Raw genomic sequence first — 27,021 nt, 5'->3', positions numbered from 1 at the left:
CTCCCCCCCCAGTCGCTCTCTCCCCCCCCAGTCGCTCTCTCCCCCCCCAGTCGCTCTCTCCCCCCCCAGTCGCTCTCTCCCCCCCCAGTCGCTCTCTCCCCCCCCAGTCGCTCTCTCCCCCCCCAGTCGCTCTCTCCCCCCCCAGTCGCTCTCTTCCCCCCCCAGTCGCTCTCTCCCCCCCCAGTCGCTCTCTCCCCCCCCAGTCGCTCTCTCCCCCCCCAGTCGCTCTCTCCCCCCCCAGTCGCTCTCTCCCCCCCCAGTCGCTCTCTCCCCCCCCAGTCGCTCTCTCCCCCCCCAGTCGCTCTCTCCCCCCCCAGTCGCTCTCTCCCCCCCCAGTCGCTCTCTCCCCCCCCAGTCGCTCTCTCCCCCCCCAGTCGCTCTCTCCCCCCCCAGTCGCTCTCTCCCCCCCCAGTCGCTCTCTCCCCCCCCAGTCGCTCTCTCCCCCCCCAGTCGCTCTCTCCCCCCCCAGTCGCTCTCTCCCCCCCCAGTCGCTCTCTCCCCCCCCAGTCGCTCTCTCCCCCCCCAGTCGCTCTCTCTCCCCCCCAGTCGCTCTCTCCCCCCCCAGTCGCTCTCTCCCCCCCCAGTCGCTCTCTCCCCCCCCAGTCGCTCTCTCCCCCCCCAGTCGCTCTCTCCCCCCCCAGTCGCTCTCTCCCCCCCCAGTCGCTCTCTCCCCCCCCAGTCGCTCTCTCCCCCCCCAGTCGCTCTCTCCCCCCCCAGTCGCTCTCTCCCCCCCCAGTCGCTCTCTCCCCCCCAGTCGCTCTCTCCCCCCCCAGTCGCTCTCTCCCCCCCCAGTCGCTCTCTCCCCCCCCAGTCGCTCTCTCCCCCCCCAGTCGCTCTCTCCCCCCCCAGTCGCTCTCTCCCCCCCCAGTCGCTCTCTCCCCCCCAGTCGCTCTCTCCCCCCCCAGTCGCTCTCTCCCCCCCCAGTCGCTCTCTCCCCCCCCAGTCGCTCTCTCCCCCCCCAGTCGCTCTCTCCCCCCCAGTCGCTCTCTCCCCCCCCAGTCGCTCTCTCCCCCCCCAGTCGCTCTCTCCCCCCCCAGTCGCTCTCTCGCTCCCCCCCCAGTCGCTCTCTCCCCCCCCAGTCGCTCTCTCCCCCCCAGTCGCTCTCTCCCCCCCCAGTCGCTCTCTCCCCCCCCAGTCGCTCTCTCCCCCCCCAGTCGCTCTCTCCCCCCCCAGTCGCTCTCTCCCCCCCCAGTCGCTCTCTCGCTTCCCCCCCCAGTCGCTCTCTCGCTCCCCCCCCAGTCGCTCTCAGTCGCTTCCCCCCCCAGTCGCTCTCTCCCCCCAGTCGCTCTCTCCCCCCCAGTCGCGCTCTCGCTTCCCCCCCCAGTCGCGCTCTCGCTTCCCCCCCCAGTCGCGCTCTCGCTTCCCCCCCCAGTCGCGCTCTCGCTTCCCCCCCCAGTCGCGCTCTCGCTTCCCCCCCCAGTCGCGCTCTCGCTTCCCCCCCCAGTCGCGCTCTCGCTTCCCCCCCCAGTCGCGCTCTCGCTTCCCCCCCCAGTCGCGCTCTCGCTTCCCCCCCCAGTCGCGCTCTCGCTTCCCCCCCCAGTCGCGCTCTCGCTTCCCCCCCCAGTCGCGCTCTCGCTTCCCCCCCCAGTCGCGCTCTCGCTTCCCCCCCCAGTCGCGCTCTCGCTTCCCCCCCCAGTCGCGCTCTCGCTTCCCCCCCCAGTCGCGCTCTCGCTTCCCCCCCCAGTCGCGCTCTCGCTTCCCCCCCCAGTCGCGCTCTCGCTTCCCCCCCCAGTCGCGCTCTCGCTTCCCCCCCCAGTCGCGCTCTCGCTTCCCCCCCCAGTCGCGCTCTCGCTTCCCCCCCCAGTCGCGCTCTCGCTTCCCCCCCCAGTCGCGCTCTCGCTTCCCCCCCCAGTCGCGCTCTCGCTTCCCCCCCCAGTCGCGCTCTCGCTTCCCCCCCCAGTCGCGCTCTCGCTTCCCCCCCCAGTCGCGCTCTCGCTTCCCCCCCCAGTCGCGCTCTCGCTTCCCCCCCCAGTCGCGCTCTCGCTTCCCCCCCCAGTCGCGCTCTCGCTTCCCCCCCCAGTCGCGCTCTCGCTTCCCCCCCCAGTCGCGCTCTCGCTTCCCCCCCCAGTCGCGCTCTCGCTTCCCCCCCCAGTCGCGCTCTCGCTTCCCCCCCCAGTCGCGCTCTCGCTTCCCCCCCCAGTCGCGCTCTCGCTTCCCCCCCCAGTCGCGCTCTCGCTTCCCCCCCCAGTCGCGCTCTCGCTTCCCCCCCCAGTCGCGCTCTCGCTTCCCCCCCCAGTCGCGCTCTCGCTTCCCCCCCCAGTCGCGCTCTCGCTTCCCCCCCCAGTCGCGCTCTCGCTTCCCCCCCCAGTCGCGCTCTCGCTTCCCCCCCCAGTCGCGCTCTCGCTTCCCCCCCCAGTCGCGCTCTCGCTTCCCCCCCCAGTCGCGCTCTCGCTTCCCCCCCCAGTCGCGCTCTCGCTTCCCCCCCCAGTCGCGCTCTCGCTTCCCCCCCCAGTCGCGCTCTCGCTTCCCCCCCCAGTCGCGCTCTCGCTTCCCCCCCCAGTCGCGCTCTCGCTTCCCCCCCCAGTCGCGCTCTCGCTTCCCCCCCCAGTCGCGCTCTCGCTTCCCCCCCCAGTCGCGCTCTCGCTTCCCCCCCCAGTCGCGCTCTCGCTTCCCCCCCCAGTCGCGCTCTCGCTTCCCCCCCCAGTCGCGCTCTCGCTTCCCCCCCCAGTCGCGCTCTCGCTTCCCCCCCCAGTCGCGCTCTCGCTTCCCCCCCCAGTCGCGCTCTCGCTTCCCCCCCCAGTCGCGCTCTCGCTTCCCCCCCCAGTCGCGCTCTCGCTTCCCCCCCCAGTCGCGCTCTCGCTTCCCCCCCCAGTCGCGCTCTCGCTTCCCCCCCCAGTCGCGCTCTCGCTTCCCCCCCCAGTCGCGCTCTCGCTTCCCCCCCCAGTCGCGCTCTCGCTTCCCCCCCCAGTCGCGCTCTCGCTTCCCCCCCCAGTCGCGCTCTCGCTTCCCCCCCCAGTCGCGCTCTCGCTTCCCCCCCCAGTCGCGCTCTCGCTTCCCCCCCCAGTCGCGCTCTCGCTTCCCCCCCCAGTCGCGCTCTCGCTTCCCCCCCCAGTCGCGCTCTCGCTTCCCCCCCCAGTCGCGCTCTCGCTTCCCCCCCCAGTCGCGCTCTCGCTTCCCCCCCCAGTCGCGCTCTCGCTTCCCCCCCCAGTCGCGCTCTCGCTTCCCCCCCCAGTCGCGCTCTCGCTTCCCCCCCCAGTCGCGCTCTCGCTTCCCCCCCCAGTCGCGCTCTCGCTTCCCCCCCCAGTCGCGCTCTCGCTTCCCCCCCCAGTCGCGCTCTCGCTTCCCCCCCCAGTCGCGCTCTCGCTTCCCCCCCCAGTCGCGCTCTCGCTTCCCCCCCCAGTCGCGCTCTCGCTTCCCCCCCCAGTCGCGCTCTCGCTTCCCCCCCCAGTCGCGCTCTCGCTTCCCCCCCCAGTCGCGCTCTCGCTTCCCCCCCCAGTCGCGCTCTCGCTTCCCCCCCCAGTCGCGCTCTCGCTTCCCCCCCCAGTCGCGCTCTCGCTTCCCCCCCCAGTCGCGCTCTCGCTTCCCCCCCCAGTCGCGCTCTCGCTTCCCCCCCCAGTCGCGCTCTCGCTTCCCCCCCCAGTCGCGCTCTCGCTTCCCCCCCCAGTCGCGCTCTCGCTTCCCCCCCCAGTCGCGCTCTCGCTTCCCCCCCCAGTCGCGCTCTCGCTTCCCCCCCCAGTCGCGCTCTCGCTTCCCCCCCCAGTCGCGCTCTCGCTTCCCCCCCCAGTCGCGCTCTCGCTTCCCCCCCCAGTCGCGCTCTCGCTTCCCCCCCCAGTCGCGCTCTCGCTTCCCCCCCCAGTCGCGCTCTCGCTTCCCCCCCCAGTCGCGCTCTCGCTTCCCCCCCCAGTCGCGCTCTCGCTTCCCCCCCCAGTCGCGCTCTCGCTTCCCCCCCCAGTCGCGCTCTCGCTTCCCCCCCCAGTCGCGCTCTCGCTTCCCCCCCCAGTCGCGCTCTCGCTTCCCCCCCCAGTCGCGCTCTCGCTTCCCCCCCCAGTCGCGCTCTCGCTTCCCCCCCCAGTCGCGCTCTCGCTTCCCCCCCCAGTCGCGCTCTCGCTTCCCCCCCCAGTCGCGCTCTCGCTTCCCCCCCCAGTCGCGCTCTCGCTTCCCCCCCCAGTCGCGCTCTCGCTTCCCCCCCCAGTCGCGCTCTCGCTTCCCCCCCCAGTCGCGCTCTCGCTTCCCCCCCCAGTCGCGCTCTCGCTTCCCCCCCCAGTCGCGCTCTCGCTTCCCCCCCCAGTCGCGCTCTCGCTTCCCCCCCCAGTCGCGCTCTCGCTTCCCCCCCCAGTCGCGCTCTCGCTTCCCCCCCCAGTCGCGCTCTCGCTTCCCCCCCCAGTCGCGCTCTCGCTTCCCCCCCCAGTCGCGCTCTCGCTTCCCCCCCCAGTCGCGCTCTCGCTTCCCCCCCCCAGTCGCGCTCTCGCTTCCCCCCCCCAGTCGCGCTCTCGCTTCCCCCCCCAGTCGCGCTCTCGCTTCCCCCCCCAGTCGCGCTCTCGCTTCCCCCCCCAGTCGCGCTCTCGCTTCCCCCCCCAGTCGCGCTCTCGCTTCCCCCCCCAGTCGCGCTCTCGCTTCCCCCCCCAGTCGCGCTCTCGCTTCCCCCCCCAGTCGCGCTCTCGCTTCCCCCCCCAGTCGCGCTCTCGCTTCCCCCCCCAGTCGCGCTCTCGCTTCCCCCCCAGTCGCGCTCTCGCTTCCCCCCCCAGTCGCGCTCTCGCTTCCCCCCCCAGTCGCGCTCTCGCTTCCCCCCCCAGTCGCGCTCTCGCTTCCCCCCCCAGTCGCGCTCTCGCTTCCCCCCCCAGTCGCGCTCTCGCTTCCCCCCCAGTCGCGCTCTCGCTTCCCCCCCAGTCGCTCTTCCCCTCTCTCTTCTCCCCTCTCTCTCTCTCTTCCCCTCTCTCTCTCTCTCTTCCCCCCTCTCTCTCTCTCTTCCCCCCTCTCTCTCTCTCTTCCCCCCTCTCTCTCTCTCTTCCCCCCTCTCTCTCTCTCTTCCCCCCTCTCTCTCTCTCTCTTCCCCCCCTCTCTCTCTCTCTTCCCCCCTCTCTCTCTTCCCCCCTCTCTCTCTCTTCCCCTCCCTCTCTCTCTCTTCCCCTCCCTCTCTCTCCCCCTCTCTCTCTGTTCCCCTCTCTCTCTCTCTCTCTCTCTTCCCCTCTCTCTCTCTCTTCCCCTCTCTCTCTCTTCCCCTCTCTCTCTCTCCTTCCCCCCCAGTCGCTCCCTCTCTCTCTTCCAACAACAACATGCCCTCAAAAAAGCCTCGGCACCGCCGGGCACCCCCAGCTAGTATAATATAGGGAAACACGCCAGCTCATTTGTGCACAGCAAGATCCCCAAAACAGCAATGAAATAAATGACCAGAGAATCTCTTTTATTGATATTGATTGGAGATAAATATTGGGCAGGATCACCAGGAGAACTCATCTGCTCTTCATCCACCTGAGAAGACAGATGGCTTTGGATTAAAGTCTCATCCAAAAGATGGCATTTCCAACAGTCCAGCATTCCTTCAGTATTACACTGAAGTGTCAGCCTAGATTCTGTGCTTAAGTTTCTGGAGTGGGGCTTGAACCCATGACTTAGAGTCTGAGAGTAGTGCCACTGAACCAAGGTGACACAGTTTTGATGCTTTGGGTGGGCAGGTTGAAGAATAGTTGTGACGCAACATGTTCCAGGACTTTAGAAAGAAAGGGAAGATTGGTGGTGAAGTGGTAATTGGGGAGACTAGAGGCATTAAGCAGAGGTATTTTGAGGAGTGTACTTTGGTACTATCCCCTGCCTTTCAAATCTGCCGTCATTACCTCCCACCCCAAAAAACCCACCCTTGACCTTTATGTCCTTATATATGCAATTAAATACATACTTTGGTTCTGTCTTCACAAAGGAGGACACAAATAACCTCCCAGAGATGTCGGGGAACATAGGGTCTAATGAGAGGGAGGAACTGAATGAAATCAGTATTTGTCGGGAAATGGTGTTAGGGAAATTGATGGAATTGAAAGCTGATAAATCCCCAGGGCCTGATAATCTACATCCTAGGGTACTTAAGGAAGTGGCCCTAGAAATAGTAGATACATTGATGGTCATCTACCAAAATTCTATAGACTCTAATGTAACCCTACCATTTAAAAAAGGTGGTAGAGAGAAAACGGGGAATTATAGACTGGTAAGCCTGACATCGGTAGTGGGGAAAATACTAGAGTCCATTATAAAAGATGTAATAGCAGAGCACTTGGAAAACAGCGACAGGATCGGACAAAGTCAACATGGATTTACAAAAGGTAAATCATGCTTGACTAATCTACTGGAATTTTTTGAGGGTGTGACTGGTAGAATAGATAAGGGGGAACCAGTGGATGTGGTGTATTTGGACCTTTCAGAAGGCTTTCGATAAGGTCCCGCATAAGAGAATAGCGTGCAAAGTTAAAGCACATGGGATTGGGGGTAAGGTACTGACTTGGATAGAGAACTGGTTGGCAGACAGGAAGCAAAGAGTTGGAATAAACGGGTCTTTTTCCGAGTGGCAGGCAGTGATTAGTGGGGTACCGCAGGGATTGGTGCTAGGACCCCAGCTATTCACAATATATATTAATGATCTAGACGAGGGAACTAGATGTAATATCTCCAAGTTTGCAGATGACACAAAGCTGGGTGGGCATGTGTGCTGTGAGGAGGATGCAGAGAAACTGCAGTATGATTTGGACAGGTTGGGTGATATGGCAGATGCAGTATAATGTGGATAAATGCGAGGTTATCCACTTTGGTGGCAAAAACAGGAAGGCAGATTATTATCTGAACGGCAATAGATTGGGAAAAGGGGAAGTGCAACGAGACCTGGGTGTCCTTGTGCACCAGAAACATAGAAGATAGGAGCAGGAGTAGGCCATTCGGCCCCTCGAGCCTGCTCCGCCATTTAATGAGATCATGGCTGATCATCCAAATTCAGTACTCTGTCCCTGCTTTCTCCCCATATCGCTTGATCCCTTTAGCCTTAAGAAATATATCTAACTCCTTCTTGAATATATTTAATGAATTGGCCTCAACTGCCTTCTGTGGTAGAGAATTCCACAGGTTCACCACTCTCTGGGTGAAGAAATTCCTCCTCATCTCTGTCCTAAATGGCTTACCCCTTATCTTTAGCCTGTGACCCCTGGTTCTGGACTCTCCTGCCATCGGGAACATCCTTCCTGCATCTAGTCTGTCTAGTCCTGTTAGAATTTTATAAGTTTCGATGAGACCCCCTCTCATTCTTCTAAACTCCAGCAAATATAAGCCTAATCGACTCAATCTCTCTTCATACGTCATTCCTGCCATCCCAGGTATCAGTCTGGTGAATCTTCGCTGCATTCCCTCCATGGCAAGAACATCCTTCCTCAGATAAGGCGACCAAAACTGCACACAATTCTCAAGGTGTGGTCTCACCAAGGCCCTGTACAACTGCAGCAAGACATCCTTGATCCTGTACTCGAATCCTCTCGCTACGAAGGCCAACATACCATTTGCCTTCTTAACCGCCTGCTGCACCTGCATGCTTACCTCCTTGCAAACTACCACCCCATCTCCAACCTCCCTTTCCTTTCCAAAGTCCTTGAACATGTTGTTGCCTCCCAAATCCAGGCCCATCTTTCCCAAAACTCCACGTTTGAACCTCTCCAATCAGTTTTCCATCCTGGCCACAGCACTGAAACAGCCCTTCTCAAAGTCACAAATGACATCTGATATAACTGTGACCATGGTGCACTATCCCTCCTCATCCTTCTTGACCTCTCCGCAGCCTTTGACAGGGTTGACCACACCATCCTTCTCCAACGCCTCTCCTTCATTGTCCAGCTGAGTGGGACTACCCTTGCCTGATTCCATTCTTATCTATCCAGTCATAGCCAGAAAATCACCTGCAATGGCTTCTCTTCCCATTCCCACACCGTTACCTCTGATAGTCCCCCAAGATTCCATCCTTAGCCCCCTCCTATTTCTCATTTGTCCTTCGGCGACATCATCCAAAAACATGTCAGATTCCACATATACGCTGACGACACCCAGCTCCAGCTCACCACCGCCTCTCTCGTTTTCTTCACTGCCTATGATTTGTCACGCTGCTTGTCCAAAGAGCAGAAATTTCCTCCAATTAAATGTTGGGAAGATCAAAGCCATTCTCTTCAGCCCCCGCCAGAAACTCCATTTGCTAACCACTGATTCCATCACTCTCGTTGGCCACTGTCTGAGGTTGAACCAGACTCTCTGTGGCTCAATGGGTGGCACTCTCTCCTCTGAGAGGATAGCATGCCAGAAATCCCAAGGAAACTAAATCAGGGACAGGAATTCAATAAAAATGTAAGTAAAATAACAGTAATGAAGAAAATAATGGCACGAAAGAGTGACAAATCCACAGGACCAGATGTTTTCCGTCCCAGGGTTTTAAAGGAAGTAGGTGAGCACATTGCAGATGCCCTAACTATAATCTTTCAATGTTCTCTCAAATCAGGCACCGTTCCTTTAGTTTGGAAAATTGTGCATGTCACTCCACTATTTAAAAATGGTAAGAGCGGGAAACCAGGGAATTATAGAGCAGTTAGCCTAACATCTGTTAGCATAGATTTGTGAAAGGCAGGTCATGCTTGACAAACCTGATTGAATTTTTTGAAGAGGTGACAAAGTAGTGGACAGGGGAATGTCTATGGATGTTATTTATATGGACTTCCAGAAGGCAGTTGATAAAAGTTCCACATAAGCGACTGTTAACTAAGGTAGAAACTCACAGAATTGAGGGCAAATTATTGACCTGGTTAGGAAATTGGCTGAGTGGCAGGAGACAGGCAGTAGGGATAAGTAGGGTAGGTACTCAAATTGACAGGAGGTGACTAGTGGTGTCCCGCAAGTTGTGGCCTCAATTATTCACAGTATTTATTACCAACTTAGATGATGGCATAGAAAGTCATACTGTATATCCAAATTTGTGAATGACACAATGATAGGTGCAGATGGAAGCGTAAAATTACAAAGGGATGTCGACAAATTAAGTGAATGGGCAAAACTGGCAAATGGATTTCAATGTAGGCAAATGTGAGGTCATCCACTTTGGACCTAAAAAGGATAGAACAGGGTACTTTCTAAATGGTGAAAGGCTAAAAACAGTACAGGTCCAAAGAGACTTTGGGGTCCAGGTACATAGATCATTAAAATGTCATGAACAGGTACAGAAAATAATCAAAAAGACTAATGGAATGCTAGCCTTTATATCTAGAGGACTAGAATACAAGGGGGTAGAAGTCATGCTGCAGCTATACAAAGCCCTGGTTAGACCACACCTGGAGTACTGTGAGCAGTTCTGGGCACCACACCTCAGGAAGGATATATTGGCCTTCGAGGGAGTGCAGCGTTGGTTTACCAGAATGATACCTGGACTTCAAGGGTTAAGTTACGAGGAGAGATTACACAAATTAGGGTTGTATTCCCTGGAATTTAGAAGGTTAAGGGGTGATCTGATCAAAGTTTTCAAGAGATTAAGGGGAACAGATAGGGTCGATAGAGAGAAACTATTTCTGCTGGTTGGGGAGTCTAGGACTAGGGGTCATAGTCTAAAAATTAGAGCCAGACCTTTCAGGAGTGAAATGAGGAAACACTTCTACACACAAAGGAACTCTCTTCCGCAAATGGCAATTGATGCTAGATCAATTGTTAATTTTAACTTGGAGATTGCTAGCTTTCTGTTAACCAAAGGTATTAAGGGATATGGGCCAAAGGCGGGTGTATGGAGATAAGTCGCAGATCAGCCATGATCTCATGGCGGAACAGGCTCAAGGGGCTCAATGGCCTATTTTTGTTCCTATGTATAAATTGTGCCAATTTTTTATCTGTTTGAAGTGCCACAATACCTTACTGCTCAATTACTTTGTAATATTCTCCTAATATTTTTACAGTATTGTAGCGGTTCGTGTGGATCGCCACTAAATAAGAGAGTTCAGGAGGGGTTAACTCTGCCTGGAGGGCGGCAACAGTTGTAGATTTAGGAGAAAACAGCCGGGAGGGCGGCACACCTTTTGTTCACGCCGAATCGTGTAGTAGGTAACACAACCAGCAGGCTGAAGGGCTGGTGCGTCGTCGGCGGAGAAGGAGGAGTCGTTTTTCACGAGGGATGGGTATTCGTGGTTCGCGAGGGATGGGTCCTCGTGTTTCGCGGGGGTGAGTCCTCGTGGTATCCCCGCAGGGCGCGCTCCGATTTTGTGGGCCCGAACATGCTGTACCCCGCGCTTGGAGAGATGTATACTTGCTGCCGCTGTGGACGTAGAGGCGGACGATCCGTGTGGCGGTAGGAAAGACGAGTACGGGGACCGTGAGCAAGTGCGTGGTCGGCGCCGCATCGACGTTCTCGTCGAACGGGGCTTCTACCGGTATAAAGCACGAGGGAGACTGTGGCTCCCTGGATTGCGGTAGCGACAGCAAAACGGCTGGTGCTTCCATGGCGTGCTTTTGTGAAAATTGCTCACAAAAAAAAAACGAACGGGGTCCGGTTGAGGTTTGTCTGTGTCAAACGGGATCTGCTCCAGGCTGCGCTTACCTTGCGAATACGTTCGCAAAGACGGGGTCGCCTTTGGCGGAGTGAGGCGGCTGCTGTTCCATGGTTGTTCGTCGGTTGTGCGTTGGTCGTCTTGTGGGAAGACGAGGTTCAGACGCGCGTTGCTCCTGTGATAATCGTTCACGGATACGGGTTCACCAATTGTAGCGCTGGAATTGATGAGCTCCCGTACTCACGTCGTTGGGTCACCAATGTAGCGGTTGGTGTTCGTCGGTCGTCTTCTGTGAAGACGAGGGTCAGGCTGTGCGTTGCTTCCGTGAAAATCGTTCACGGATACGGGGTCACCAATTGTAGTGTAGGAATTGATGAGCTCCCGTACTCACGTCGTTGGGTCACCAATGTAGCGGTTCGTGTGGATCGCCACTAAATAAGAGAGTTTGACTTCGACGAACTATTAACAAGTTGTTTATTTACAGGAACAGACTAATTACATCAGGTAAGATGGCAGGTAAGATGGCTGACTGTAGGAGCACCGTGGTATAGGTCTTGTCCCAGCGGGGACTCCACGAGGACTAACTAGAAGTTTCCCAGCTCAACTGCCAGCAGGTTCCCAGCTCGACTGCCAGCAGGTTCCGAGCTCTGATGTCATGACGTCAGAGTACAGGAGCGAAGCCTGAGTATAGTAACAGACACATACAGTAAGGTAAGTTAAAGGGAATTATGTATACCTCAATGTAAGGGACAACCGGTGGTACCACCACAGTATCATGTTAAAACCTGGCCTCCCCATACACCCAGCCACAGTTGTCAACCATGGCAACAACGCATCCTTTGGGAGATTATAATGATTTATTGAGTAAACCTGCTTGGTGTGCTGTAGGCCATAAAAAAGGAGGTACCAGATTTTACCCCCAGTATGTGCTGAGTTAACTGTTCTCAGGTTCAGTGATTAGGGAGCTCCATCTGGCATCAGTGTCCATGGACAAAAAAGGAGGGAAAAATCAGCCTGGTTGACCATATCTGATCATTATTCAGCGATCTGCCCTGAACAGTGTGGACATGTGGACATCAGGTGAGGACAGAACCAGGCTTAGCTGTACAGCCTATTCTGTTTAATTTAGGTTAAATAATTGAAAGTATCTGATGATACAAATTTTTGGAGCATCAAGTTACTACTTTCTTGGAAAAATAAACATTTTTCAGTGTGAAAATTGACTTGGAATTATCATGAGTAGACTATAGTGGATGTGTGGTTTTAATCATTGGATTGGTTTATATTTTCAGGTGTAGTGAACACTATCTCCAAGCTCACAAAGTCATGTATTCTAAGACTTACCACTGACAAGCTCTACTTTATCCTTTCTGACAAAGTGGCCAGTGGAGGTGTTGCTATGTGGTGTCAGCTATTTCAGGTAAACTACCGCTTAACATCAGTGGTTGTTCTTTATGGTTACAGGTATGGTCCCAGCTTGTGTGTCATACGTGAGATATCATACTTTTATTTATTTATATACACACATACATATCTATCTGTCTAATAACTCTCTTACCTGACTCTGCTATCTTCATGTTGCTGTTATCTTTTTGCTTCTGTGTTGCCTTCTGCTTCTCTTTCTGTCTTTATTCTTCTTTCCTTTCGGGTGGGAGGTGTTGGGCGGAAAAGTGGAGTTGATGTAGAAGTTCAGCCACGATCTTATTGAATGGTGGAGCAGGCTCGAGGAGCTGTAAGGCCTACACCTGCTCCTATTTCTTATGTCATTCGCTTCACTCTTAACCCTCAGCCCACTTCACCCACTCCTGCTGTCTCATAGCTGTATGAAATTAGACTATCTGCCTCATAGATGTAAGAGATTACCATTGACCTTATTTAAAAAAAAACAAAATGCAGGTGGAGATCATTATTTGGCTACAAAATGTTATTTTTTGCTAAGTGAAGTAACATTAAATAAAGATTCACTCCCACACTCTGTGTTTGTGTCTCTTTTTCACTCACAGGTGTAAGCATTGTCAGTTTTTCTAATTGTGAATAAGACACAAGAGAGATAATCAGCTGGTTTCACCATTCAACTTTTTTAAAAATTGGAAGTACAGTAATGAAAACAAATACACAATCTGCACCTGTCTCGTTCTCTTCCTCTCTATCGCCCCCTTCCCCTCCCTCTCTTCTCCCCACTACTGTCTCTCTGTTGGTCTGGTGCCCTGACGGCCTGGTGTAACGAGTAAGATCGGTGAGAGAGATCAGAGAATGAACATCCCACCTCATGCATGCTCCTTCCCCCGGCCCGCCTCTCCTTCCCCCGGCCCGCCTCTCCTTCCCCCGGCCCGCCCCCTCCTTCCCCCGGCCCGCCCCCTCCTTCCCCCGGCCCGCCCCCTCCTTCCCCCGGCCCGCCCCCTCCTTCCCCCGGCCCGCCCCCTCCTTCCCCCGGCCCGCCCCCCCCTTCCCCCGGCCCGCCCCCCCCTTCCCCCGGCCCGCCCCCCCCCTTCCCCCGGCCCGCCCCCCCCTTCCCCCGGCCCGCCCCCCCCTTCCCACGGCCCGCTTCCCCCGGCCCGCCCCCCCCCCCCTTCCCCCGGCCCGCCCCCCCCCCTTCCCCCGGCCCGCCCCCCCCCCTTCCCCCGGCCCGCCCCCCCCTTCCCCCGGCCCGCTTCCCCCGGCCCGCCCCCCCTTCCCCCGGGCCCTCGCCTCCCTCCCCTTCCTGCGCCCCACTCCCTTTCCCGCGCCTCATAGAATTATACAACACAGAAGGAGGCCATTCAGCCCATCAAGTCTGCGCTGTCTCTTTCAAAGAGCAATCCAGTTAGCCCCACTTCCCCCCAATCCTCCCCCATATCATTACAATTTTTTCTCCTTCAAGTATTTATCCAATTCCCTTTTGAAGGCTACTATTGAATCTGTATTCACCGCCCTATCAGGCAGTGCATTCCAAATCCTAACCACTCGTTGTGTAAAAAAGGCTTTCCTCATGTCGCCTCTGGTTCTTTTGCCAATCATCTTAATCTGTACCGTCTTGTTAGCGACCCTTCAGCCATTGGAAACAGTTTCTCTTTATTTACTCTATCTAAACCCTTCTTGATTTTAAACACCTCTATCAAATCTTCTGTTAGCCTTCTCTGCTCTAAGGAGAATAACCCCAGCTTCTCTAGTCTATCCACGTAACTGTAATACCTCATCCCTGGAACCATTCTAGTAAATCTATTCTGTACCCTCTCCAAAGTCTTCATGTCCTACCTAAAGTATGGTGCCCAATGTTGTAACACAACTCCAGCTGAGTGTTTTATATAGATTTAGCATAACTTCCTGACTTTTGTACTCTGTGCCTCTATTTATAAAGCCCAGGATCCCATATGCTTTATTAACTGCTTTGTTAACCTGTCCTGCCACCTTCAAAGATTTGTGCACAAGAACCTCCAGCTTTCTACCTTTCCCTCGCCCCATCTCCCTTTCCCTTGCCCCATCTCCCTTTCCCTCGCCACATCTCCCTTTCTCTCGCCCCATCTTGGTGCTGCTGCAGCTTGATAAATTTGGTACAGCCTGCACCATCTAAATTCATCTGAGAATCACAGCTCACGGAACCTAGCTTTTGCTGTGAACAGGTTGGAAAATGACAGCTGTAGTGTTGTCGCCTACTGCTAGTGAGGCTCCGTGCTGGGAGTGAGCCTTGCAAAATGAACCCTGCCAAGCAGATTTGTCTAATATTTGTTGTAAATGGTGTATATAAGGCAATTTAATATATGTGATTCTGTTCACTCCCACAGGGTAATTTTTTTGATGAGTTCCAGATTGAAGGAGTATCAGCAGAATATAACGAAATTTATCTGGAACTAACACCTGAAAACCTCTCGAGATCCTTGAAAACAGCTCAGAATGCCAAAGCTGTGAAAATTAAACTGACTATGAAGCATTGTCCATGTCTCACCATTGCTGTAGAACTGGTAAGAACATCAAAGTTTTGTAGTGCTGGCAGTTTTCATCAGGTGATGCTGTTGTGTCATTTATTGAATAAATGTTGTCTATACTATAAGTAAGAACATTGTTCCATCCTGCATTCCTGAGGGATTACTAAGATTAATCCTCTTACTTTACTAAATCTATGATTTTGTTTACTTTTCAAGTTCTTTGATGATTCTTATAGCTTTGTATGTTATTCTAAGCAAAGCTCCCCTTGTGACCTTAGTCAGTGTTTTGTGAGAGTGGCTTGGTGCTGTGGCTGCATGGATTGGGGCTGCACTAAATCCCCGGAACCACCATATCCGCAGTCACTAGTCGCAGAATCACTAGTATCTCATCATTCGGGCTCATTAGGCCTCGGCAACAACACTGATTTTACATAAAACTAGTAAATGCTGGATTAGTTAACAAATAATGCTGAAGATTTGATTATGTTCAATTTACACTTTGTGCAACATCATTTAATTTTATTTCCTTTTTAAGGAGCTCAGTGTTTGTGAGCAGAAATGCTGAATATTAGTGTATTGGACAGAATAAAATCTTAGCGTGTAGTTTCTGTACGACATTAATAGAAATAGGACTGGATGAATCAGTGCATTATGTACTGTAACATTTCTGCTGGACGTGAGCGGAAAAAAGGTAGAGAACAAAGAGGAACAGAAACATACTGAGAAAATATGAGATAGATAGTAAAGGAAGAGAGAAGGACCTAGAGAGAGCAATTACATGATGGCATGCTGAAGAGAGAGGCCAGAGGGAAGGTTAGGTTTAAAGGAAGAATGAGAATACAAGTGCAGAGAGCAAATATAACAAAGAATGTGTGTTGAACATTAAGAGAAAGAAAAAGGGAGGCAGAGTGGAAAACAAATGAAGCTAGAAAGGAAGATCTGGGATTGCAGAATGAGATCAAAGCAGAGAAACAGTCACAGGACGAGAGAAGCACAGTGAGATTATGGTATTTTAAATGAGCATTATAATATGGGAATTCACGGAACCTGGATTTATCGATGCACTCCTCCCACTAGCACTACAATCGAAGTGTACATTGTTTCTTAAAATATCTGTGAATAAAAATAAAACTTTAAAATGTTCAATTGTAGAATTGCATACACAAACTATCGGCGGTTTCACAATTATACAGAAGTGCTGGTTCTACAACTTGTTGGAAAAGTTAGACATAACTTCTTTCCTGCTCTTGCAGCCGTCCCTCTCCAGCCACAGTCGCATTGTTACACATGACATTCCTGTCAGCATCATCCCCAGAAAGCTTTGGAATGATTTTGAAGAACCCACTGTTCCAGATTTTGATGTAAGTTATTAGGTTGATAACTTTTCAGTGAGTTTCTCTTTGTGTTGGTTTTGTTCATGTAATGTAAATATACTTTCATCACCCCATAATTTATTTCATTGTATAATAAATCATACTTGTACTAGTGCTAGAAGGGTCTTCAGTGCTGGTGCTAGGGTTTTGCTTTGGTTCAGCTATAAGTTCCCAAGTACATGGCGGGGATTGTTTGCACATACATCTAGCGTATTCATCATGGACCTTCACATACAATACTTCCTAATTTGTTGATTTACTCCATTTCCCCCCCCAAAAAGTACACATACCATGTCTGTTCCAGTGGTTATTCCTATTATACCAGTCATCCTTGAAATAGCAGAGTACCAGTCAGTACAAATTATATTTGAGGAGGTATGTTGTGTGGCATTGTACTTTGCTGAATATTTTAAGAACATAGGAACGGGATTAGACCATTCAGCGCCTCATTCTCCCGTTCAGTTACATCATGGCTGATCTGTACCTCAACCCCATTTACCTGCCTTTGCTCCATACACTTTTGCTTGAAGGTCTCAACCTCTCCCAGAAGCCTGGACTTGGACCTGATATCTTTGCCCAGAGCAGTAACTCTGAGCTGAAGGCAGATCCTGCAGTCCGAACCTGTAGAGTGTGCACTATTTCCCAGGATGTATCAGCAGTATTTAAACTAGCCGAATGATGGTATGCTTCTTAGTCACTAACAAAATCTATTTGATTGTTTTCCAAAATTATTTTAAGAAACACTAGAGAATTTCAAAAGCTTTATTCAGGTAAAATTTATTTGGGTTTTTTTTTTAAACTGGGAAGCTGTGTGTGAGCGAGCAAGAGACTAAGGCCTAGAAATTTGTCTCAGGCGCTGCGTATAATGGGCCACTGCCCGACACAGATTTCTAGGCTCTAGTATATTCCATTAAAGAAGGATACTACAAGTAATTTTAGATTGCTGTGGATAAAAAAAAAGGTTCGGAACAAATTAATATTGAAGAAGAGGTCTATAAGGACTATAAGAATAATAATGAGAAAACTAAAGGAGAATATGAGAAAATAAGAAAAGAGGTTAAGAGCAGGATAAGGAATGCTAAGATAAGATGAGGAAAATAATACAAAAAGCATCAAAAGGAATCCTAAAGTATTTCACAAGTAGACCAGTGAAAGGGGAAATGCTAACAGCAAAGTGGGGCCTGAGAGAGGAGAGTGTTGTCAACTTATAGATGATGATCAAAAAGTGGCAGATGTATTTCATAAGTATGTCACTTTGGTCTTTAGTAAAGAAAAGGATATCGGAGCGGATGTGAATCCTGAAGTGGTTGAGAGAGAGATTAGTGATACTGTATTATGATGGATGAAAGGAAAATTTTAGATAAGTTAGTTAAGCTAAAGGAAGATAAAGCACCGGGACCGATGGGATATATTTTAAGATCTTGAGAGACAAAATTGCACTGACCCTAGAAATTATATTTCACGGCTCTATTTAGTGTAGATGTGTGCTGGAGGACTGGAGAGTGGCCAATATAGTACCCATTGTTAAAAGGTGAGACAGCGCTAATCTGAGTAATTACAGCCGAGTTAGTTTAATAAATCGTGGGGAAAATTTTAGAGTTTCTAATTAAGGATGAAATTACCATATATCTAGATAAAAGGAAAATAGTGAGAAGTAGCCAGCGTAGATTTCAAAAGGGACAATCATACTTGACAAACCTCAGAATTCTTTGAGGAGGTAACAGACAAGGTAGATGGGGGAAATGCGGTGCATGTAGTGAATGTGGATTTTTTGGAAAACATTTGACAAGTTACCATACGGGAGATCACGAGAGAGGATAAAGGCGTATGAAATTAGGGGGCAGGTAGCAAACTGAATTAAATGTTGGGTGGAAGGGAGAAAACAGAGTAGGTGTTAAGAGCAGGCTTTCAGAGTGTATGGAAGTGGGTAGTAGTGTTCCACATGATTCAGTTCTGGGGCCACTTCTATTCACAATGTATACTACTGATTTTGATGTAGGTCTAGAGTGGACGCTGTTGAAATTTGAAGATGATACCAAAATAGGAGGTATAGTTAATCCTTTAGAAAACCAAAGGAAGCTGCAAAGGGATATTGATAAGATGGAGTATTGTACTGAAAAGTCGCAGATTAATTGAATGTCAGTAAATGTGAGGTGATACATTTTGGTAAAAAAACCAGTAATTATACCCTGAATTGAAACAGACTCAGTGCAGAGGGATTTGGGGGTACAGGTTCATAACAACAATAACTTGTATTTATAGACCGCCTTTAACGTAGTAAAACGTCCCAAGGCGCTTCACAGACGTGTTATAAAACAAAATTTGACACCAAGCCACATAAGGAGATATTGAGGCAGATGACCAAAAGCTTGGCCAAAGAAGTAGGTTTTAAGGAGCATCTTAAAGGAAAAAATAGAGGTAGAGAGGTTTAGGGAGGGAATTCCAGAGCTTAGGACTTGATAGCTGGACATTAAAGGCAGCAGCTCAAGTGGATTAGGCTGTAAAAATAGCTATTGGAATTCTAGTTTTATCACCAGATATAGAATATGAAAGCCAAGAGGTAATGAAGAGCCTATATAAAACCTTAATAGACCTTAGATGGAGTACTGTGTGCAGTATTGGGCTTCACATTAGAGGAAAGATATTGGCCCAGAAATTCGGGTCTCCATGGGTGAGTACGCACGGGGTACTCACCCGTAGGCCCAATGGAAGTGCCGGTTTCGTGCATGCGCGGGAAACTGGCACTTCCGTTCCCCTGAAAGAAGGGGTTGAGAGGTGGAACGCGTGCACCGGAGAGGCAGCGCGTGCGCATCGAACTTACGTTTTTTTTCCAGGAGGTTAAGTCTCCAGCAGTTACACTTTAAAAAAGCAGGCGCAAGGCCTGCTTTTAGCAAGGTAAGTGGTGAATTAATTAAAATTTAAAAAAAAATTCCACAGGTTTATTATTTTTAAATACTTTAAAGAAAGGTAAGTTTATTTTTAGCCCCATTAGAAAATGTAATTAATTTTTTCAAAAATTTAAATTATTGTTTAAAATAGTTATTTCATGTAATTTATAGTTATTTTAAAAATGTGATTTAAAAAAAAAAAAAAATTATTTGAAGTTTTAGTGATGTTTTGGGGCTTATCGTATTTATAGGTTTGACAGCTCTTCCTGTCAAACTTATGCATGAAGCATTCCCTGCTACCATTGGCTCGCCATGGCCCACGTGATCCCAGGGGATGCATCGAACTAACTGTGCCCCTGGGATATGCAAGCACTGCGCGCCAGCAGTTGGAGGAGGCCCAGGATCGGAATCCCTCACGGGCTCACAGCTCAATGGCCGGCGCGCTAGGTAAGTGCAGGTCGGGGGCTTGCACCCGCGGGAAGCCCCCGACCTGAATTTCTGGTTCATTGAAATTTTCGAGAAGGTACAACACAGATTCACTAGGATGGTGGCTGGTATGAGGAAATACAAATACAAAGATTTGAAAAATTGGATCTTATTGGTTAGAGCCATGCATATTACAGGACAATATGATAAAAGTCTTTAAAGTTATGAAAGGATGGGACAGGGTAGTTAGAAACAGATTGTTTCCAATAGTTGAGGGGTCTACAATGAGGGGCCATAGATAGAAGATTAAATGCAAGAGATGCAGGAAAGATGGGCTCGGATTTGGGAGGTGACAACAAGTTCAAGGACTGAGAAGAGGAGAAGGCGAAATTGGAAATGGGATGATATTTTGGAAGAACAGAGTGGCCAAGAGTTTGTTTTTTGCTGGCGTTTTGTTTTAAAGGTTTGGGCATTGTACCTGAGGAGAGGGAACCATTTACTAACATGGTGGTGAGGAAGGAATGTTTGGAGCGATCTCTTAGACAGTGCTGGCAGACCCCTATCTCTGCCCTAATCCAGTGCTGTCAGGTCCATACCCTTCCCCTCTATCCTGACAGACTCCAGGAATCCACCAGTGAGCCAGATCCTGTTTTCCGCTGGGCGGGAGGGTAAGCTGCGAGGAGGATGTCGGGAAACTCCAGTACGATTTGGACAGGTTGGGTGATTGGGCAGAAACATGGCAAATGCACTATAATGTGGATAAATGTGAGGTTATCCACTTCGGTGGCAAAAACAGGAAGGCAGATTATTATTTGAATGGCGAAAGATTGGGAGAAGGGGAAGTGCAAAGAGACCTGGGTGTCCTTGTGCACCAGTCACTGAAGGTAAGCATGCAGGTGCAGCAGGCGGTTAAGAAGGCAAATGGTATGTTGGCCTTCGTAGCAAGAGGGTTCGAGTACAGGAACAAGGATGTTTTGCTGCAGTTGTACAGGGCCTTGGTGAGACCGCACCTTGAGTATTGTGTGCATTTTTGGTCACCTTACCTGAGGAAGGACGTTCTTGCCATGGAGGGAGTGCAGCGAAGATTCGCCAGGCTGATACCTGCGATGGCAGAAATGACGTATGAGGAGAGATTGTGTCGATTGGGCTTATACTCACTGGAGTCTAGAAGATTGAGAGGGGATCTCATCGAAACCTATAAAATTCTGTCAGGTCTGGACAGACTAGATGCAGGAAGGATGTTTCTGATGGCCGGGGAGTCCAGAACCAGGGGTCATAGTCTAAGGATAAGGGGTAAGCCATTTAGGACTGAAATGAGGAGGAATTTCTTCACCCAGAGAGTGGTGAACCTGTGGAATTCTCTGCCACAGAGGGCGGTGGAGGCTAGTTCATTAAATATATTCAAGAAAGAGTTGGATATATTTCTTGAGGCTAAAGGGATCAAGGGATATGGGGAAAAGGCAGGGACAGGGTACTGAATTTGGATGATCAGCCATGATCACATTGAATGGCGGAGCAGGCTCGAAGGGCCGAATGGCCTACTCCTGCTCCTATCTTCTATGTTTCTATGTTTCCCAGTTCTGCCAAACCTCACATTCCTTCTCCATAGTTCTGCTAAATCCCAAGGTCCCCTCCATCGTAATGTCTGATCAGATCATTCCCCCTCATGCTGGAAAACCCCTGCAGCCCCCCATAGTGCTGCACAACTCCACTTGTGCCAAAGCCCAGGGATCCTGTACTGTCGAATAGCCAACATCTGCTCCATTTGGTCCAGCTTGCACACCATCTTGGTGTTTTCTCAGCTTTAAAATTGGTGAGGGATAGAAATTAAATACATATGATATGTCACTCGTGGTTTTAACAGATTAATAAAGTGATGCAATTCAATTCCTGAAAATCACAAAATATAATGTAATAGAAATGGAATTTGTCTTATTCAGTTACTGTAAATCATTGACCCTGATATTCTTACCGGCATATACACCCCCATTGGTATAAAACAGCACATCCTCCATCACCCTGAGATCTGCTATTTTTCCAGAAGTATTTTGAACTGATAGCTCTTCATGCTAGAGTGCTTTCAGAATTTCGAATTCAAAGCTAACTAGAAACCAAGCTTATCTTAGCAGCTGATTTTTTTTTTGCAGCATCAAAGCACAGTGCACCATATTGACTAGTCACAGAAGCTATAGTTGTTTCCAAAAGTGGTGTAATATGCTTCATAGTTTTCAAGTTTTTAGTACTTACTGTGTCTGAATAGAACCAGTTATTTAACATAATTCAAGCTACTGTTTATGTTTTCTACATTTATAAACCTACTTATCATTGATTTTAAAGGTCAGTATTTACTTACCAGTACTGAAGATCATGAAGAGTGTTGTGGAAAGAATGAAGAATCTTTCTAACCATGTTGTAAGTTTGTATCTTAAATACTACATTAGTTAAGTTTTCTTTTTTGTATCCATTTGTTGAATCCATTGCCACCTCAATTGCTGAGGAAATTTATTTCTGGAGGACAAAAATAAAATTATTGAAGTATTCCATTTTCTTATAAGTACACAGTGAATAAGGGGTATGGGGTCAGCCATTTAGGACTGAGATGAGGAGAAATCGCTTCACTCAGAGAGTTGTGAATCTTTGGCAATCTCTACCCCAGAGAGCTGTGGAGGCTCAGTCGATGATTATATTCAAGACAGAGATCGATAGATTTTTGGGCACTAAGGGAATCAAGGGATTGGGCAGGAAAGTGGAGTTGAGGTAGAAGTTCAGCCATGATATTGAATGGCAGAGCAGGCTCGGTGGGCCGTTTGGCCGACTCCTGCTCCTACTTCGAATGTTCTTATGAAGCTGTTCATCTGTAAAACATGGCAATTATTGTAGGTGTCACATTTGTCATGTATTGAATTATAGACTAAAGATGGCAATAAAATAGTTTGAGTTACATAAATGTTTAGACAGTGTTCGGATTTTGTGATAAAATTCATGTACAGGAAACTTTGTGATATCCGGCACCGACGGGACCGGCGTGTTGCCGATCTATCAAAACTGCCGGACATCCAAAGTTAATGTTGAAGCATACGGAGGTTTTCATCTCCGTATCTGACAACAAACACTGTTGCTTAGCAACAGCTTCTATAGAGTCGGCTGCAGCTGCAAGCGTCTCTAGCTGAAGCTGTTGCTATAGCTACAGACCTTGCAGTGCCTGACTGGGGAAAAAAAAGAACAAGAACTAAAAAAACTTATAGAAAACGGCTCCTGATTTTTGCCGTTAGATCGAGTATTCCGGACATTCAACCTCCGGATAAACCAAAGTTTCCTGTACCAGTGCCGATATTGTGTATTTTTGTGCCTACTCAATCTGTTAGTTCGAGTCATGAACAGTTTTACGCCAGCATGCTGTGCTATTGAGTTGGCTCTGTTGCCATTCTCTATTCCCTGCGGAAGAGTGGTGGATACAGACACTTCTTATTTGCAAAACTGACTTCACTGAATGGGATATACTGCTGATCAAGTATTTGGCTTTTGTTTGTGGATTGCCTTCCTGAACTACTGCTGTGCATTTGTGTTTTGATTCTGAATTGATGGATTTATTTCATACCAGCAGATCTCCTGTTGAATTGCTTATGGTGAGACTGAGGACCTGCTGTTTTATAAGAATAGGGGTGTTTATCCGATGTAGTATCACCCAGTGAATGAATGTCACGTTCCATTTTTATGAACTGGCATTGTAGAATTTTTGCTGGTGGTTTGGAGATTAAATTCCACGACTGTACACAGTAAATGAGTGGTGTATATGTATGGATGGTTGGATTTTATTTATTTAATTATTTGGTCGTTTATTTAATTAATTAATTATTTGTCTAATTGTTTATTTAATTTAATTATTTGATTATCTAGCAGTAATAGGTAGGGCAGCGGGTTCACCTGCACTGTGCTTTGGAATATTCTTCTGTGCTACTGAAGCCCAGGACCATTCCTTAACACTGGGTGTTTGGCAGTGCTGCCATGAAGCTGTTGAGTTATAAGAGCATGAAGGGTATCCTTTGATCTGGATTCAGTTTGGAGCCAGAACCAGGGGTTTTTGCCGAACTGGGGCTGGAATGTGCGTTTTGGCTCACTGGTGAATTCATGGTATCTGTCAGCAGTGAGGAGAGGCACGGGTATCTGGTGGGGATGCTCCAGGTCCAGCAGCACTCGGGGAGATCTCTGCAATTTGGTTGTTTGTGATTGGTTCTTGGTAGTGCATTTATGCATCTGTCTGTCTCTATCTCTTTCACTCTCACATTTTCTCTCTCTCTCTCACTCTTAGTGTCAGTAATTAGAATGTTTATACTTTGTAACTATAAGCAAACCAAACTATAATTCGAGACTTTCAAAGTCTTAATTTTTTTTTTTTAATGAATTCAAATTAGGATGAGAAAGACACCATGGGGGGAAAATTCGGTACCTTAGCACCTCCCGTTGGCGTTAATGGGGCGCTAGAGCATTATCGTCAGGGTGAGGGGAATCCCAACCCCCCTGCAGTACCGCTGCTAACTGTCGCCGGGAGCCTCAATGCCAGGTGGATTGTGACATCAGTGAGTGTGCAACACTCACTGGCCGCCTGATCTGCGAAATTGATTGTCTTCACTTACCTTAGCGCCTGGAGTAAACAGCGACAGGGAGAGCTGGCGTGAAGCAACAGGAAGCTGGCTCCAGGGACGTTATTTAAAGGGATCATCAGTAATGAGTCGCAGCTGTAGGTTAGTGGAGTTTCACTGCTTTCTTGTCAGTTTCACATACTGCAGCAGTCTCATTCTGTAATTTCAAGGTTATTTACTATCAGGAGTGTTGTGGCAACTAAAAAGTAGCTATATTTATTCTTAAAACAATCAGAAGCCACTCTTGGTTACATTAATGGGGGCTGCACTGGCAGTCGACCTCGCCCTCCAGGATCTACGGTGGAGGAAGCGAGAAAGATTGGAACATGTGCCCAGAGGGAGGAGGAGGGCAATCAGGGCTCTCAACAGGAGGCCTTACCCGCCGAGGGTATTCTGAAAGCACTTCTCCATCCTCCAAATAAGCGAGGAGCAGTGTATTAGAAAGCTCCGCTTCAACAAGGAGATGGTCACAGAACTCTGCCAACTGCTGCAACCAGACCTCCAGCCTCAGATCAGGGCGACACGGCTCTCAGTGGCAGTCAAGGTCACCGTTGCCCTCAATTTTTTCGCCAGTGGATCCTTCCAGTCTGCAACAGGAGACATAGCTAACATCTCACAGTTCGCCATCCATCACTGAATCCGGGAGGTCACAGAGGCTCTCTACAGTAGGCGAAGGGACTACATTTCCTTCCCCACCACCAGAGAGAAGCAGGACGAGCACGCAAGTGGCTTTGCCAGGATAGCTGGATTCCCCATGGTGCAGGGCGCCATTGATTGCACCCACTTGGCTTTGCGGGCACCGCATAACAATCCTGAGATCTTCCGTAAACCGCAAAGGCTACCACTCGGTTAATGTGCTGTTGGTGTGCGACCACACACAGCAAATCCTCACCGTCAATGCCCGCTATCCTGACAGCAGCTACGATGCCTTCATCCTGCGCCATACTGGTGTGCTAGCACTCCTCCAGCCACCACATCAAGCTCACGGCTGGCTGCTCCGAGACAAGGGCTATCTGCCTCCAACTGGCTCATGACTCCCCTCTGCAACCCCAACACTCCTGCCCAGCACTCGTATAATGAGAGCCATGCTGCCACCAGGAACATCATCGAGCAGACCATCAGAGTGCTCAAGCAATGGTTCTGCTGCCTTGATCGCTCGGGAGGAGCCCTCCAGTACTCGGCTGAGCGGGTGTCCCATTTCCTGGTGGTCTGCTGCATGCTCCACAACTTGGCCATCATGAGGACCCAGCCCCTGGCACCAGGGATTGCAGGACCACCTCAGAACACAAGAACTTAAGATTTAGGAGCAGGAGTCGGCCATTCGGCCCCTCGAGCCTGCTCGCCATTCAATAAGATCATGGCTCATCTACCTCATCTCCACTTTCCAGCACTATCCCCTTATCCCTTGATTCCCTTAATATCAAAAAATCTATCAATCTCTGTCTTGAATATACTCAACGACCAGGAGGAGGAAGAGGAAGATGAGGAGGAGGAACAGGAGCGAGGGAAGAGGCCACCACTTAATCGGGCTTCCGGAAGGGCAGTCCGTGACCGCCTCATCAGACTACGGTTCGAATGAATTAAACCCCAGACCCCCATTGCTCACCACATCCCCCCATCATTCCATCCCTGTCGCAGGCCATATCACAGTGCAAAGCTGAAATGAGACGCACCACAAAATAATCCAAACTGAATTAATAAATTTATCAAAAATCAGTGAACACATATTTACAATAAAAGTATTAACTATTCACCCTTGTGCAATCCCTTAGTGCCTCTCGTTACTGTGCCTTTGGCTACTCTGGTGCTCCTATGAAGTGTTGGCCCAGTGACTGCAGCAGGGCTGGTGGAAGGCTGCTGAGTGTCCATGTGGGAGACTTCAGATGGCCTTGCAGGTCGCCCTCGACCAGCTCTGGGCCTGGAAGGCCCTGCTGTAGACTGCACCACCTCAGCGTGGGCGGCAGCAGTCTGGGCTGGCTGGGTGACGGGCAATGAGTGACAAGGGCAGTGGCGGAGTGGCAATGGTGGGAGGAGGAATGCTGTCATCCTGAGAGAGGACAGCAGGTTCTTGCTCCACTGACCCACTGCCGCTCCCCCGGGGCAGCACCTCAGCATCCCTAGCAATCTGTTGGAGCACCGTGAAAGCCCCGGTCGACGGTGGTAGACCCAGCCACGATGGCAGCAGTCAGAGTTTGTGTGGCATCTGAGATTGCATGAGAGCAGTCTGAGATTGGATGCCACCAAGCATAGACTACATTAAGCACTAAGATGTTGTGTCGCTTCCGCCTGTGCTGCAATGGAAGCTGCCAGATCGCCCATCACACACGGCATCAGGTCTGGGTCGCCACGGTCTCTCTGGGAGCCTACCATCCTTTGCAGACTGGAAATGACAGGTGTGCGCAGAGCCTTGTGCAATGTTGGAGGCGGACTCCTCCACACTCCTTAACCTTGCCGAGAGGCGCTCGGGCACCCTTGCCATTGCACCTATCATCTCCGTGTGCCATGCCCATTACCCTTCTTCTAAAGGCCTCCCCCTCGAGGTCCTCTTCTAAGTCCTGTTCAGCAGAACTCGCATGTGAACGTGCCCGCCAGGGAGCTGGCCCCTGAGCTACCCTTTCCCCCTGGCCTTGCTGCAGCCCACTTGTCGCGGGTGCCTCATCCTGTGCAGATCCCGCTACTATACTAGCCTCTAAAGAACGCGTAGTGCCAGTATCTGAGCTGGTGCCTGTGGGTGAGACATGCAGTGACGTGGTGTGTTCTTCCTCGTCATCTTCTTCCACCTCGCTTTCTACAGTGTCCTCAGGGAGAGGCTGCTCAGGTGCTTGCTCATTATCTGAAAGCATAAAGGCACAAGAATCGGGTTAAGTTGAGGGGAGGGTGGCAGGAAGGGAGAAATGCATGCATACAGCATAATTAGCTGGCAAGTGCGCAACGCTTGTGGGGTGAGGGGCAAGTAGGATGTGAGAAGAAGGAGTAGGGATGACCATACCATTGTTGTCCCCAAGGGGCTCAACCTCACCGGTGTCCACGGCGCCCACCAACTGGTTCCCAATAATCTGCAGCACTCTATTCTCCAGTGCAGACAGTGGTTGGGTGTCGGCGTGTTCCCCGCCTATGCGCTCCTGCTCCCTCCTGTTGTGAGCCACCTTGGCCTGCCAGAGAAAGGAAAGTGTGTGAGGGAGTGTGGAGCAATGTGTGGGTGATGTGCTTGCCATAGTTGAATAGCTGTTATTGTGTGCAAGGTGTGAGATGTGGGTGTGCGTGTTGGTAGGTAGAGATTGTTGGTGGATGAATGTTGGGGGGGTGGTGCTTTGGGC

The 27,021-nt window shown here is 50.7% G+C and overlaps 1 protein-coding gene across 4 annotated transcripts in view; it reads left to right on the top strand.

Moving 5' to 3' along the window:
- hus1 (HUS1 checkpoint clamp component) overlaps nt 1–27,021 on the top strand; it is a 55,227-nt gene that overhangs the window by 8,256 nt on the left and 19,950 nt on the right. For 2 of the 4 annotated variants that reach the window (XM_085988103.1, XM_085988104.1), the window contains exons 2-5: nt 11,768–11,895; nt 14,237–14,413; nt 15,631–15,738; nt 21,402–21,476. In XM_085988103.1, coding sequence (XP_085844229.1) covers nt 11,768–11,895; nt 14,237–14,413; nt 15,631–15,738; nt 21,402–21,476 — 488 coding nt within the window. Of the gene's footprint in view, nt 1–10,959; nt 11,187–11,767; nt 11,896–14,236; nt 14,414–15,630; nt 15,739–21,401; nt 21,477–27,021 lie in introns of all 4 variants that reach the window. The other 2 variants (XM_085988106.1, XM_085988105.1) reach the window with 2 other exon arrangements.

This window comes from Somniosus microcephalus, chromosome 5, assembly GCF_052327205.1.
Source record: "Somniosus microcephalus isolate GS21.2 chromosome 5, FLI_Smic_1.0, whole genome shotgun sequence".
NCBI classification, from domain to species: Eukaryota; Metazoa; Chordata; class Chondrichthyes; order Squaliformes; family Somniosidae; genus Somniosus; species Somniosus microcephalus.
Note: the sequence above shows the minus strand (reverse complement) of the source record. Positions and strands in the feature narration are given on the sequence as shown.